The sequence below is a fragment of the Myxocyprinus asiaticus genome, chromosome 11, assembly GCF_019703515.2.
Source record: "Myxocyprinus asiaticus isolate MX2 ecotype Aquarium Trade chromosome 11, UBuf_Myxa_2, whole genome shotgun sequence".
NCBI classification, from domain to species: domain Eukaryota; kingdom Metazoa; phylum Chordata; class Actinopteri; order Cypriniformes; family Catostomidae; genus Myxocyprinus; species Myxocyprinus asiaticus.
Window position 1 is genome coordinate 24,805,529 of NC_059354.1, and position 16,815 is coordinate 24,822,343.

Here is a 16,815-nt window from a genome sequence, read left to right on the forward strand (position 1 = left end):
CTGTCTATGTTAACATTTACAAGCATGAGATTTGAATTTTTTTCATCATTTAAGTGTTTGTTAAAAATATTTTTCATGTTTTTGTGGTTAATTAACATTCAGCATTTACTAGTTTTTACTGTAGATAAGCTTGACATGCTTAAGACAGTAAGTTCATTCCCACGGTCATTTATGCATTTTCTATGTAGACAATAAACTAATTTAATTTTACTTGCATTAAAATCTACACAATCCTTCACTTTTCAAAATGTACAAAAGTACTGATATTCTGCAGCCGTGATCCTCTTTAAACAGTAATTTAAATTAAGGCAAAGGATCCCTGGTTGTTCAAAGACATTTATTGTTGCATTAACAAAGATTGTAGTCATTACCTTTAAGTTTTTTATGAAGCCCTAAGGGTGTAAATGAAAGGGGCCACCATTGTCGAACACATGGTGAACCAGTAATACCACAGTAGTGTTTATATTAATCAAACATAAAAGGCAAGTGTAAATTGAATCCATATTCAGCTCATGCATGGGTTAATCCTATCCATGCAGTGTCCATAAGATACCATGCAGTATGAGCAAGAGAATGAGGAAAAGTAATTTAAAGAAGGGCGATTTGATGTTTAAGAGATACTAGAGTAATTCAATAGGCTTTCTGAAGAAAAAAAAAAAAAGTTATTTCAAGAACATTTAGGTTTGCAGTGTTCCATCAGAACTCTATAACAAAAAATATATGACAGAAGCTAAGTTAAATATAAGAATGTATTTAAGTTACCTTACAGAAAATGTAAATATACACATCTAAACATGATTCAGTAACCTTTAAGTAAATGCTCTTCCAAGTACACACACAAGAAGCTGTTACAAGATTAAGTCTGTCATTAAACATTATATACATAACAGAAAAAAGAAACTACAATGAAGTATAAACACAAACACATACAGTTACACTTCATGAACACACTCCAGATTTCAAATATTCAGATTGTCCCACTCCCATCCTTTAAAAAAGTTGGAATGAGCTGTTGCAGAGAAGAGAACATGTGTGCACAGACTGTTCAAAATACATTATTAATGTCAATTATCTTGCCATAAAAGACAACAATCCCCTCACTTCTAAGTGCTTTGAGCAGTCCAATCAATAGCAAGTGAGCGACATCTAAAAATAAACACTTAGAGACAAAGAGAAATTGAGCTACATTATACAGTCTGCAAAAAATACAAATAACTTCAAAATCGTCTTTTGTAACATTCTTTTAACATTATTTCAACATTTCACCTAATACCATGTTTTTTTATTATTATTATTGTTTATTTATTTTTTATTGAAATTATGTTGCTTTTCAGTAGTAAGAGACTGGTAAGTAAGAAGTAAAAAACTAGCTTAAATTCTCAAATATTGTATCATAATTTGCAATATTTAAAGTTATCATACATTTATGAAAAGTTATAATTCAACACACTCTCATAACAATACATCCTTATAGCACTTTGTCTGCGCCAGCGCCACCATTTGTCCATATTTTAAATGTCACTGTTTGACCGTATTCATATAATTTAGGAGGATTTCAAAACTTTACCCAAGGCTACATTTTTTAAATAAAATAAACTGAAAATTCTGTGTACTCATTGCTTTACTTATGAATTTCATATTTGCTCATTGTTTTTGTTTGTTCAAAAGGAGTTCCAAGAATTTGAAAATGTTACGAATTGGTTAGGTTTAAGCGTAGGGGTGGGATTAGATGTTTAAGCTGGCTATTTTATAGTGTGATGTAAATAAAATAATTGCGACTACATACAGTATACTGCCTGATACATGTTTTATATTGTTTATAAGTCATTAAGTTTATGAATTGAGTTGGGTTAGGAAATCTTAAATATTGATATGATAGTATAATGTAACTAAACTAATATATTTATAAGTACAATGAAACAGGCTGCTACACATGCACAATAAATTTGAAGAATGTCGAGCCTATGGCGGAATCATCTGAACTGAGGTGAGAATGGCAAGACAAGGAAGTTTTAATTATGCATGCAAAAAGTCTCTAAGATAACGTCTTCGTCATGAGAATGCCCTGCATTATTAGACCCAATAATGTGAGATATTCCAGCCATTCTTGAATGTCACACCAAGCTGTAATACAGTAATACCAGGCTTTCTCTTACTTAGTTTTGTGAAGTTAAAGTTTCTGAAGTGTGTAACTTTTTCGGTGTTAAAGTATTTTCTCCTATCCCAGCTTAATATGCAGAGACAGACATGTATAAGTGAGTCATTCTTACTGTAGGTTATTTTCTCTGTAGAATATTTATTAGCTCTTTAAAAATTGCCCTGTTTGTATTGAGAAGTCCATCCATCCAGCCCAACACCACAACATTGACTCAACCAGTGGCATGTGTAGGGGGAAGGACTATCTGTTTGATCGATTAACAGCAGACAGGGGACTTATTCGGGCAGCTGTTAGAAAACAAATGTTTATCTTTGCAGTTCCGTTCAGTGTATTGTATATGTTGTATTTTGGCTTCGCTATACGCAACTCATAATTTAAATGAATTAAAACTGACTGAATACTGTTCATAGGACTCTATACTCTCATTTAAGGATTCAACTTCTGGCACTCCGTGTCACGTGACATTACAGCATGACTTCGATTTCTGTGAAGCGCTACTACGGGCGCAGTGCCAACAAAAGTGCCTCTGGTAAGAAACCTCTTTAAGTTTTTTATTTAAATCTGTTTGGTTGTAAAGAGTAGCGTCTCTTGTTTCGTTTGATATGCCGCTTTAAAAAATCCATCTATTTTTCCCGCATCAGCACGCTAATAAAGAAGTCCACATATGTGGAAAATGGGACCTTGTTCCCTTAAAAGTTGAAAAAACATGTTAGTTATTTTGAATAATTTTCAACTATAACACATCTGTGGGTCATTTCGCTTCATTTTAATATACATTTTGTTATATTTTATTTTGTTATCACTGTACAAAACGGTTCTATTTACTAACATTAGTAAATGCATTCCTATATATTTACTACTCATTTTCACATTGAGAATAAATGTATTCATCCCAAAGCTAGGATGAAAATAAGGTGCATTCTGAGACTGTTCTGAGACCAGTGCAGACAGACAGCACGCTGGAGGTTAAGTCATTTACTAAATAGGGAGCAAGGGAGCAAGGGTGCATCCAATAGCTTTCTATGCAGCTAAGTGCATTCATTGACCAAAAGTTCAGTTTCAGGCTGCAGATGATATTTGAACCACTCAACATATTGGCAGACATGGGACAATGGGTCAGTACATAGATTCAGAATTATATAATGCAAAATGTATTTTAACATGGTTGGCAGTAATTTGATTACTTTGAATCAGAATTATTTATTCAGCTTTATAGTAAATCAGCTGTAATGTCTATAACATCACAAAAACATGAATAACCAACACTCCTGGATACATAAACTATTTGATTAAAAAAATCTGACTTTCTATAGCTTGATATTACTTAAAACTTAGTCCCGATGGACATCAATATTTAGGAAATGTTTTATTTTTATTTATTTTTTGCTTGTTTATTAGGTGCTACTAGTTACAAATCAAAAAGGGAAATGGAAAATGCACACAGCAGTCACGCGGGGGCCTCGGAAGGTTAGTATGCACTCTATTGTTTGGATGAGTGTGTGTGGTTCTTAAGTTAAAATAAGAAGCCATCTGTCTTTGGCACATTTCTGCATAATCGTTTATGGAATTATTCCAAAAGCTCAAGAGTGTTCAATGTCTTTGGGGTCACCATTGAACATTTGCTACTAGTTCATTGAAAAACGTATTGTTTTAATTCATTTTCACTTATCTGGAAAATCCAAATCTGAAACATGTCAAGTGAGGTCATGATTTGAAGCAGTGCAGAACTCTGGTTGAGGGTGAAATTCCCGTGCGTCTTAGCTTACGGGTGTAGGGTTGTTCTCCACCATTGCATACTCTGTCTCAGTGCCCTGAGAGCCCTCCATTAGCTGTGTCAGCCCTGTACGAGTGGAGTATTTGAAGAAGAAGGCCTTCATGAGGTCATAGCGGTAGTGGCGGTGAGCAAAGCTGTAGACCACCGGGTTCACGCAGCAGTGCAGCAGTGACAGGCACTGTGTAAGGTGTAGCGCCACAAACAGGGCGTTCTCTGCGCTGCAGCCCAGAGGAACCAGCCCCATCATGGCCAGAGCGTCAGCTAGGAGCACAGCATGATATGGTGCCCAGCAAGCTGTGAAGACCACTATGTACATGAGGATGACCTTCCTGCTCACACTACGATCCTGGTCTCCACTTGAAGGGGAATTTGAGGAGAAGGAAGAGGAAGTCATGGTGTTTGCCAGCAGCGCGTAAGACACTGCTATAACAGGGAAAGGAATGGCAAATCCTAGAACCACAAAACTCAATTGAATGCCCACCATCCACTGCAGAGTGTTATTCTCTGGGTATACAGGACGGCACAAGGTCACGTGGCTGTGTTGTGACTTCACTGACTGGAGAAAGTATGTATCAGGTATTGAGGCAAACAGAGCAAGCAGCCACATTACAGCACACACTAAACAGCGTATTTGTCTTCCACGTCTGTGAGGGAACTCCCCTGAGCGTGACACTGATAAATACCGATCCACGCTCATGCAGGCCAAGAAAAAGATGCTGGCAAAGAGGTTGACGCTGAAGAGAAGATGTGTGAGCTTGCAAGCCACCTGGCCAAATGGCCAGTGACCACCCTGTGCCAGCGAGCTCACCCACACAGGGAGAGTAGCTACCACACACAGGTCAGCCACTGCCAGGTTTAAGATATACAAATGTGTCTCGTGGTAATGACGCTGTGAGCGCAAGTTGACCCAAACGACTAGCGCATTGGCGGCCAGGCCCACTACAAAAATGAATACATAGAGGGTGCACATAGCATGGAGAAGAGCAGAACGGTTAAAGGAAGTGGGGCACATTTGCGTTTCCACCCGTGTCATGTTATCACTGGCATCTGTGAAATTAAATTCCTCCCACATGGCAAATAATTCAGTCAGTTCGCTGGCACTTAAAGTCTTCTCATTTGGAGGTGAAGACAGGATCTGTGGAAGGGGAGAGAAACAGCAGTTAAAGCACCCTTCAAGATGTTGTCCAGCTTTATACTTTGATTACCATAAAGGTCTCTGCCCACTACATTTAATTATTAAAAATTAAATAATTATGAGGTTAATGCAAATTCAGTGTAAATATTCAAACATTCTTTGATTGAATGAATATCAAGAAACCTGTCAAGAACAGGTCATGTCCAGGTAATATTCCACCCCCAAATCAAATATTTTCACATTTTAAAAAAATGTTACCCTGGAATTTTCTTCTTTTGATTTTAGAGCAAAATATGACCAGGAAATGAGATTTGACCCGGTTGGCCTTAGAAGTGATATGCTACACTGTCTACATTGGATTTTAGAGCATTTGTCAGATACAATACCAGCAAGCACCTATGTCAAGCTTTGCCAAGAACCAACAGATGTGGGCTTTTTGTTGCAGGGTCATAAGTGCAATATGTTCAAAAGAGCACTTAAAAACATCATTTTGATTATTTATTTGACATAATACATCCCAATCATGTGAGACAAACTTGTCAATGGCACTACAACATTGCATATTTGTGAAATCATCACAACATCCTATTATGATTTCATGGTTCAGCTCTGTAAGAAAGCTGACACTATACTTCAAAAGCACAAAGCTGTTTGGCTTTAAGCCAGTCATGCTGAAGTACCCTTTAAACTGGTGCTTTTCAAAAATCAAAGTGACTTCACAGTGAATTCTGTGAAGTAATTTCAGTTTAGGGATTTTGTCACACATCTTAAACATCTAAGTGGCCCTTTCTAAAAGACTTGTTGCTGTGTGGTTGGTGAGGTCAAAGACCCTTGACCTTATTTTTCTCTGTTCACTAAATCCTTTTTTAGTGGAACCACTCAAGAAGTGTTGCAACAACAGATAAGAATGTCACTATACCCAGTCTATGTTAAATTAGTTTCAATCTATTAAACTCTTGAGTCTGTCTCATGGTGTGTTGTGAGACTTCTAATAACATAAACAGTGCGTGATTGTGTTTATGTGCTGAAATGATATAATTGGGGTCTTGAATTACACCACATTTTCCCATACAAAAGGAAATTTCCTGTTGCTCCACCTGCATTCTGTTTGAAGTTCATTACAAAGTTAAATCTAATTGTCTTTCATTTAGTAAGCACACAATAGTGCTGTTTGATGAACTCTTTTAAGATCATGTTTATTTAAGAATGATTTATATGCGTTAGCCCTAAGAGGAAAAATGTTAGGAAGTTCATTGCACAAAATGTGATTGATGAATATCATTTAAGCAGGGAAACATGTGAAGATACACACGAACACTTTCTTTGCCTCCTTTCTCTTTTTCTGTTTTTATGCCCTCCTCTCTCTCTCTCTCTCTCTCTCTCTCTCTCTCTCTCTCTCTATGTTATAACTCTAATGGTCCTCTGACACAGCTGACCATGTGAACTCTGATAGATGTCTGTATGCTCCCCAGCCTCCAACCAGTACTGTGGTTTGGAACAAGGATGCTGGACTGGAGTGTCAAAGGTCAACTTTTTTATGACAGCAGGCACCTTGTGGGTCTTGAACCTGTGACACTGTCTTGTTGACAGGATGTTGAAGATTAAGTAATGATTTAGTAACTCACAATTTTCACCTGGTGCATGCACAGATCATTAGAATTATGCCAAATATGAATGTGAATTAGTATATTACTGTATATTAAATATATGATACACATGTTTATATACAGTATGCTTACATTAAAGTATATTTAGAATGTTAAATATACCAAAGATAACCAAAGAAAATCTCTAATATAAAGTCTTGTAAGTAATTGTACATACATTTTTACAAGACTTTTAACTTAGAGATTTTTCTGGGCAGCTGGCAGTCTATATAGTTTTTATTCATTAGTGAACACACAGTCTGGGGCCATAAATGCAGCATTTTATTTATTTTCAATTAAGATAAAATAAAATGTTAAATACATGTTAAATACATGTTCCTGTACCACTTAGAAACAGTATAAATAAAAAAATATCAATTGAGTGAAACTGTAAACATGAACAGATAGGTCAAACTGAGATCGTTGAGAGCAAACACTTACAGAGCAGAACATACGGTATGTTCAGTTAATCCATGGACATAATAAATAATGATAAATATGTAATACATATGAACTTATACACAAAAAAAAAAAATTAAAATAAATAAATAATAAAAAAAAACACATGGCTACGTTTATAATAAAAATGTTTTGTCTCCATGACAGTAAATATTAAAATATTTTTTCCCCTCAAAATTAACTTAAATGATAGGCAACTGGCCTCTGCTGTAAACAATCTGGTCATGTTATGTTATTTTATGTAATTTTAAATATGCAAAATTCATTTTAAAAAGCCCAAAGGACAAATAAAGTGATTTTTGTACTTTAACATGTTAATGATAAGGCACAGTAGGCCAGGGGTTCTGAGAAACTTTTCTATGAAAGCAGTCAAACAACACTTTCTGCAAATCACTTTAAAAAAATCAATGTGCTGTTATTGGTTTGTTACAAATTCCAACTTATCTGTGTTGCTTTTTCTTTAGATAGCATATACTGAGAAACAGCTTTTAGTGTATGTGTCTGAACCAGTCTATAGGATAACTAAAAAACAAACTCAGTCTCAAGTCTTTAATAATTTACTCGTTCTTTAGGACAGAAAGTTACTGCTTACCTCTGTCATTTTGCCCTTTGGTGATTTGCTAGTATGCGTCGCGATATTAATCCTAAAATTAGTTGTTATCCATCAGTGAGATGACACGCTCCCTTTCGCACTCTTGTTCTGCAGGTTGTTTAAATAGAGTTCGTGAAAGCGGTGACGCCCATCCCATCTGTGAATAGCTGTTATTAGAGAAAAGAGTTGCGCACATGCACCACAGTCTGTACGCTTTCTCATAATCTGTCACCGCTGGGGGATGTCTGGATCATTAAGAATTTTAGGATGTAAACTTTTCAACCTACGTCGGCACCTCCTTTAAACACCATGCCAAATAATACGCGATTACACATTATGAAACATAACCACCCATAACGACAAATTGAAATGCTATCAATGGATTTCTTATTCTTTACCAAACCTAAGTTTCGCTGAGAGGTTGCATGGGGTGCAGAGAGTCTTCAAAATAATTTAGATTGTTACCTCTTATTTTCCCTTAAAAAAAAAAAAAGAATAAAAAAAAAAGAATTATGCATTTATTTCACCTAAAATCCAGTAGCCAGATATTGAAGATTTATCCCTTTGTTTTACCACAATGTAAGCACGCACTTTTTATAAGGTGATTTTTACCCAATATAATAACATTTCTTCAATATAGGGTCAGTTTGACACCAGCAAAATTACATTATAGAAATATACAATAACATTAATCAAAGTAAACAACTGGTAGAAGTCTAAAGTGTGTAGCATCAAGCTTGTGAAAAATCATTGTTTTAATTCATGTTTTATCACCAGGGGGTCTCTGAGACTCCAAACATGCAAAAGTGCCTTGGGATCTTTGGGCCCCAAACTGAAAAAGAGGGTTAAAATCATAGTAATTCAACATCCTATCTGTGGGATTGTTGTGAAGAAGTGATTGTTTCCATCATGATAAACTGCATCAAAGAACAACCTCAGCATGCACGGATATCCATTGTCCCCGGCTATCAAAAGTATCAGAGTAGATTTCAAAAAGTCATTGATAAGCAACCTGGTTCCCCTTAACCCTGTGCCAGTTTCTTTATCTGAGTCTTTATTCCACATACACGGGATGGGAGAGACCTTTTGGTTCCTCTTGGCGGGGGCTTTAAAATAGGGATTGAATGAGATGAATTAGGGAGGGAAGAGAGCAGGGGTCCAAAGCTGCTGGAACAGAGGAAAATCTCTCTCTGCTTTTCAAACATACACTTAACCTCCATTGCTAAGCAACAACTGTTGTACTGCAGTTTTATTAGTGAGTGACTCAGTGCTCAAGAGAAAATACCATTTTGGTATATATTTGGTATATCATTTTGTCAATTGGTTTGACACAACGTTGTGAATGGACTAAAGCTTGCAGTTTGAATCCGGAACACACTGATGTCTCAATACACATGGAAGACAGGTGGTGACAGCTGAAGGTTGAAAAACTGCTCTGGATAAACTTGTCCAAGGATGGCATTTGGGTCATGCCTTCTTCTCCTTTCAGGTCAAGGCCAGGGGCAGGAGATCATGCCTGTCTTTCTGACCAACCCATTCCTCAGAATCCTTGCCCAGCTGATAACTAATATGGTGACACAAGTTCTTACCTCTTAGAAAGAGTTATAAAGCCAACACACTCTCACAGCGAAATCTCATTCTCATGGCGAAATCGTCAGGATTCCTACGACATTTCTAAATTTGGCTAATTCGTATGATATCGTGCGACTGCACTCGTTTGAATTCCTACGACTTTCACTACAGCCAATGACGTCGCTGGCATCGTTTCCATCTAATACGCGACAATGACTTGCTTCTGTCACACACAACAGCATGCTACCATGTTTACACACTCTACTGACTGGTTACGTTTATATAAGGGGTTTGGGTTAAGGCATATTATTAATAAGTATGTCCTTAACACCTCATGAGTAGAACTCGCGCATCCGCATTAGACAACCGTGAATTTGCACGTGATGAAGTCATACGAGTTTATGCGAACAACATGGCGCGAGACTATACGAAATAGCCAACTTGTAAATTATGTACAACTTTTCATGAGATCGGGTTGCATAAAGCTCTGCTTGTAAATGGTGTGTGTCCCCCTTGTATGCTGGAAAGAGTAAATGTGCTGTTTCCTCTCCAAGCAGAGTTTAAAAGCAAATGGGATATAACAGGGGATAAAACTGTATGAATTTTGAGTGTGAAAATGGAATGTGTGAAACTTTTGTTGTCCAAGAAAATGCCATTTTAGTGTAGACAATGACCAAGAGATACATAAAGAGATCCGTTTTCTTAAATTTGAATGTGTCGCTCTTTCTCTGTTCGTCTCTTTGTATTTGTCTGTCCCAAACATTAGGGGCATCTAAAAGGCCCTTAAGACTATTTTTGTCTATTATATTTCCCTAAGTGTGTTAAGAGATAGTTCACCATTACAAATAAACATTTACTATAAATTCTCCTCCCTATCCAGTAGATGGAGTTTGTGCAAGGGCAGCTCCTACTAGGCCTTGCACGCAGACTGATCTCACTGTGAAATCTGAAACAGTAGGTTGACTTTTCTTCAGCTAAAATCGTTCTGTGCTTACCGAAATGCAATACACTGCCCCAGTGGCCAAAGCGGTAAGTTTTGTTTGGTGTATGGGCATGTGTGAGCTCCATTTTGTGTGTAATTTCCATGGAGGGGCAACAAAAGTGAGTTGTGATGCTAGTTGTTTTCAGCTGTACAGGCTTTAATCCATTGAGGTGGAATGTGTATTTTATAAACTGTAACCCCCAACCCAAACCCCAAACCTAAACCTAACCATCAGTGAAGTAAAAATGGAATGTTAGAGGGAAAAATGCAACCTCTGAATCAGGCTGGTCATTGATTATTCGAACGCAATCACTTCCTGTTTTCAACACAGGAACTGAACCCAGGTCTTCCATCCTGCTGATGCAATATACTTTCGGTCGCGCCACAGGGGAAGGTAAACACAAAGAATGCAAATCGCCATAAATAAAAAAGGAAGAATGTGAAAGTGAATGTGGAAATATATATATATATATATATATATATATATATATATATATATATATATATATATATATATACACACACACACATATACATACTTGATCTATTTCTCACCCACAGCTATCATATCGCTTCTGAATATATGGATTAAACCACTGAGTGATATGGATTACTTTTATGCTGCCATATGTACTTTTTGGATCTTCAAAGTTCTGGACAGCATTCATTTGCATTGAATGGACCAAAAGAGCTGAGATGTTCTTCTAAAAATCTTCATTTGTGTTCTGCAGAAGAAAGAAAGTCATACACATCTGGGATGGCATAAGGGTGAGTAAATGATGAGAGAATTGACATTTTTGGGTGAATTATCCCTTTAATTAGGCTATATTACATCCATAACAGCTAATGTTTATATATCCTAGAATACATTTCATACAGTATATTATTCTTAAGTACATTATAATTAGTCCTGTAAGCTGGTAGGGAATGTGGTAAAGTGGATTAAGTTTTTACATGGTGAAAATTATTTTCTGTTACATAACAGGCTTGTGAGCTTGGTATTAATCTGTTTTTAATATACCTGGAACTTTTCAGAAACTAACATTTAATTTACTATGTAACATACACAGTGTTGAGTCCTTGAGACATAATTATATGAAGGCACTGCACCACATAAGCAGTGCCCAGTCTATGTGTGTGTGTTTCATTACAACAACTTTAACATTATCATAGCATTATGCTACAGTACTTCATTGCAACATTACCACAACATAACAATGCCATTACATTACAGCAATAGTGAGGTTCATAACAAAATCACATCATATACACAGAAATATATGATACTAAGCTGTGTCACCACACTAAATTCCTACAGGAGGTTTTTAAGCATTGAGCATAAAAGCAACATGTGGCATTTGCAGGTAGAAGAGGAATTATGTTCTCTTTCATCTAACAGTATCTAACAATATCTAACTAGATAGGGGATTTAGCATAAAAGATTTAGGACAGGGGTGGGGAACCTTTTGCCTATTAAGGGCCATTCAAGCACTCACTAAATTATTGCGGGCCATACAATTGCTTGCAATTTCTGATTGTGGGTTGAAATTAACGTACATGTTCTATTACATGTTTACACACCAAGAAAAAGTTTTCTATTTTACAATTTTTGCATTGTTATTATTTTTTAATTATTTTTAATTATTTTAATCTTTTTATTTTTATTTTATTTATTTTTTTTACTGTTAATGGAATCAAGGCCATTTTTTGCTTTTCAAATTATATCTCAAATGGTCTTGTTGGCTGTAAAATGGTCTCTCAGGCCTTATATGGCCCTGAGGCCTCATGTTCCCCACCCCTGCTCTAGGACAAGTTACAGTCAGAAATTTTGGTCTTGGTTTAGGGATTTTGAAAAAACACTACCCAAATCTGTAGAATAACAGTTTGTTGGCTTGTCAAATTATGCTGATGACCAGGGCATAACATTCACTTTTTGGCTCAGCATTTTCACTATCCCAAATCCCCCACCCTTAAAAAAGTAATAAAGTTCATTGGAGTGTAACTAAAATTGTCAATGATTTGTTCAAAAATTAATGAAGGTCCAGACCTTAAACTCCTTCATTCTAAATTGTACAGGACTTGCCCTTATGAAAGTTTTCCATAGTTTAACAGTGGCATTTGTAAAAAAGCCATGACCTCAGGTAAAACAATGGATGGCTCCCCATTACCATGGTTAGGTCAATATAGATTGTCTTAAAAAAAAAAAAAAAAAAAAAAAAAAAAATATATATATATATATATATATATATATATATATATATATATATATATATATATATATATATATATATATATATATATATATATAGCATTCTGAGATTATATTCTTCTCATCACAGTTGTACAGCTTGGTTATCTTAGTTACCGTAGACTTTGGCAATTCTCAGTTGACCTCTCTCATCAACAAGGCATTTCTGTCCACAGAACTCACTGGATGCTCACTGGATGTTTTTTGTTTTTGGCACCATTCGGAGTAAATTCTAGAGACTGTTGTTCATGAAAATCCCAGGAGATCAGCAGTTACAGAAATACTCAAACCAGCCCATCTGGCATATATATATATATATATATATATATATATATATATATATATATATATATATATATATATATATATATATATATATATATAGTTATGAAAATAGCTTAAACATATTTAGAAAATGTACTGTGCAGCTGTGGTCTAATTGATCAGTTTCTAGCTGATCAGTTTCAATTAAATTTTATTCCCCTGGAAGCTCCCAGGCCCTCAATGGCCCACTCTCATTAATTGGTTGAGCAATTTGAGAGCAATAGCAGCTCCCGTGGCACCCATTATTTTGTTCTACAGGCCTAGTGCTTTTCACAAAAGCATTTAACAACCCAGCTCACACTTTTATATTTGTGTAATAAACAGCCCCGTAATGACTTTCAACAATCTACTACTGTCAGTATGTATGAAGATACGTGCTGGAGGATGCAGTTGCAATCTGTGCAATGTGCAAATGCTACACTTATTGCAAACATTTATATTGAGAAACTATTGTCAGACTGCATAAATAAATACAAGTCAAATAGCCCCACAAAACAAAAAGTAATTTTGTTATTGACTGACCATCTCAAAGAAATAGTTCACACAAAAACAAAAATTCTGTATTTATTTACTCTCTTATTTTACCCTCTTGTCATTCCAAATCGTTCTTTTTTCTGCAGAACGCAAAGGGATCAAATATGGTGACACTCCAATAACATCAAACCTCATTGGTTCTTGCAGGTCTTGTGACCAAACATCATGATGCCATGACACAAGTATCAATAGCTGGGTTACCATCCACGTATTTTTAAGTACATTTTGGGATATCATATAAAAACTGCTGAATGGAAACATCAAAATGCAAATAAAATCTCCAAAATGTGCATAAAAAACTCATACGCTCTCTTGAAGTTTATATTTTTTATCCAATAAACTATGATAGAAACACATTTACCGAATAAACTCATATTGAATTTATAAGGAATACAAAATGTGCATCAAAAAACTCATGTGACAACTCGTTCATATCTGGACTCACCATCAGACCAATCATCGCATCTGAAATGTTGCTCTGATCATCCTGAAATAGCATTGTCGTGAAAATCAGAAGTCTGCAAAAGAGTTTCCAGAGCAAATAAGTTGAATACAAACTTGAAATGTGCCAAACAGAAGGTTTACTGACACTTTTGAAAAATACCTTATAGATCCGTGCGGCAAAGTCACAAGGAAGGAGGAACACAGCGTGCTTCTCATTTCTTAAATTGTGCATCCTCGTTTCCTCGCTCATCTGTCCTCGAGCCGGTGACCCGGAAACCGATCAAAGTCTGCCATCATGAAGAAAGTATCAATTCTCTAAAATGCACCACGAGGATGTGAGGACAGAGGATGCTTCCCGAGGATGGTTGAGCGAGGAAGCACAAGTGCATCCTATGCAGAAGACTTTTTGGTCACTTGACCAAACTGGTACACATCTGGTACAATAGTTTTAATTCATGTTTCACCTTTGCAGTTTAAATAAACTATAACTGTCACATACTTCAACAGTGCATCTTGAATTATTTGGACTTATTATGAATGTATTAATAAAAACAGTTTCAATATCATAAAGGCAAGCCTGCTGAGGTGCTGCAACTGCGCAAAAACTCACTCTGAAGTCACACTTGAGTGAACAGGACTTTCCATTTTACAGATACATCTTGCTTCGATTCCTCCATCCTCATTTCCTTTCCTTCCATCCTTTCCTCATTTCGTAAGAGGTAGAGCTAGGAAACTAGGAAAGGAAACAAGGAAAGGAAACGAGTATGCACGATTTCAGAAATGAGAAGCACCCACATAGTGCTCTCAGAACTTTGTAACGCACTGTCGCTCCCAGACATGAGACAAAGTTCTTTATAGTGTTTTGTCTAAATATACTAAACCACAAGCATTTTATTAATAAAAGAGTCACAGTGGCAAAAATTTATCCGGACATTTATGTTCTTTTGAACATAAGGGATGGAAACTGCGACTTTATCCGCACACTATTTTTGCGATGGTTTTTCACATAAATTTAATTCACAACATGGATGGAAACATATACTACGTTCCTGCGTTCTCGGAAGTCGGAGCTCAGGACTCGGATCGACATCATATCCGTAAAAAAAAAAAAAAAAGAAAGAAATCTGAGTTGGATGCATTCCATTACACACAACACAACAAGTCGGAAAAAAAGATGGACGCCTCCAGGAAAGCAATTGTTGCATTAGCTCTTTTGGAGTACAGAGAGCTACAAAATAAGTATGCCCTTCACCTAAGAGACCTCGACGAAGATGACAGAAAGCAGAGAAGGTATGTTAATGTTTCCGCCTATCTGATTGTATCAAAACATGTTAACCACGTTTTAATCGAACCAGCAGTGTAAACAAAGGGCAATGCCCTATGGAAGTACAAACGTATATATGCAATATAAATTTGCCTAACAGGGTTTATGTGTAAACGGTTTTACAGTTTGTAACGTTAGGCAGTGTTGTTGTAGCAATACTGACCATTGTTCTTGTAGCAGCAGAGACCATTGTTGTTGTTAGCAGCAGCGACCTAGCCAATTTTAGCTGTAGCAGTTTATAAACAACACATTACGCGGTAATTCACGCATAACAGGATCGTAGCAACTTGCCTATAGGCAACGGTAATACAATATTGTGACTTACTAAATTGGACACAAAAAAGACAAAAATGCTAAAAATAAAACTTTAAACCCATAGCATACTACAGTTAATGCTCTTCGCAGCCATCTTGCTTTCTGAACTCAGGGTCCTCTGAGTTCGTCTGACTTTCTGAGTAGGAATTTCCGACATCGGGGGGTGTTCCATTTGTCAGTTCCGGTCTCGGAACTCGGAAAATAACTCAGAGCTCCGACTTCTGAGACAAATGGAACGCACGAATAGGCACTGAGGTTTGATGATTTAAGAATAACAACTTAAATTTCAGTCTGTTCATCATACTAAGTGATTTTATGCCTTCCGAAGACTTGGAATAGACTCCCCAATCGCATGGACTACTTTTTTGATACTTAAGCTTTAAAGTGAATCACTATCAACTGTTATTGTAAATCAGAGTTCACGACATTCTTTAAAGTATATTCTTTTGTGTTCTGCAAAAGAAAGAAATGTATATGGGTTTGGAACAACATGAAGTTGACAGAATTTTCATTTGGGAGAACTATTCCTTAAGTTTCAAGTCATTTCATTTAATGTAATTTTTTTTAATATGTGCACAAATGAAGGTTATTAATTTAATCCCTGTAAAATAATGATGTGCTTTACATCACAGCAGCTGAGTCGCTGTTCCATAAACTAAATATGAGCACGCAGAAGGGGTGTTCATCAAAAAACATCTTTCACCTCGAGAAAGCAGCACAGCTGTCAAATATGCACATGTGGTGAGTGCCATCGTGCAAGGATGACAGTCTTCAGGCCACACCATTGTGTTCCAGGTGGTTCTAGTTTCAGTGTGCATTTCCGGTACCATGCAATGCTAAAAGCAATGTGATGGATGTACCTACCCATTCCATCTGACATCAGGGGCTCATGTGTTGATTGAGTTAACTGAACAAAACAGTTTATTGGAGATGTGTATTTATGACTTCCAGGCTACACCATTGACGGAAGAACTCAATCCTTAGATGTTTATAAGAAAGGAACTGACTCGTTTTGGTTTCTCCATGACACAATACGCCTTTCACTGTAATTAAATATTTGTGTACAGTCAGAGAGTTTGACATGAAAGCCCACCCCCCTGTTGTATGAGCAAAACAGATGTTACTTTCCACTTTGTAATGAAACTGGTATACTAAAGGTGAAACCTTTAGAAACTGTAGAAGCACAGAGAGCTTAAAGTTATAGTTCAACCAAAAATGTAAATTCTCTCATTATTTACTCACCATTAAAATATTCCAGGTGTGTATGACTTTCTTTCTTCACCAGAACACTTTTGAAGGAAAATAGAA

General features: G+C 36.3%; 1 protein-coding gene across 1 annotated transcript; it reads right to left on the bottom strand.

Annotated features, from left to right (window-relative positions):
* Positions 1-330: 330 nt before the first annotated feature.
* Positions 331-7,865, bottom strand: LOC127448101 (atypical chemokine receptor 3-like). Its single transcript, XM_051710395.1, has 2 exons — positions 7,765-7,865; positions 331-5,067 (listed from the first exon to the last, which is right to left on the bottom strand). Exons 1-2 carry the CDS (start codon positions 7,771-7,773, stop codon positions 3,916-3,918), a joined length of 1,161 nt encoding a protein of 386 aa, XP_051566355.1. The 5' UTR covers positions 7,774-7,865; the 3' UTR covers positions 331-3,915.
* Between the last annotated feature and the right edge of the window lie 8,950 nt (positions 7,866-16,815).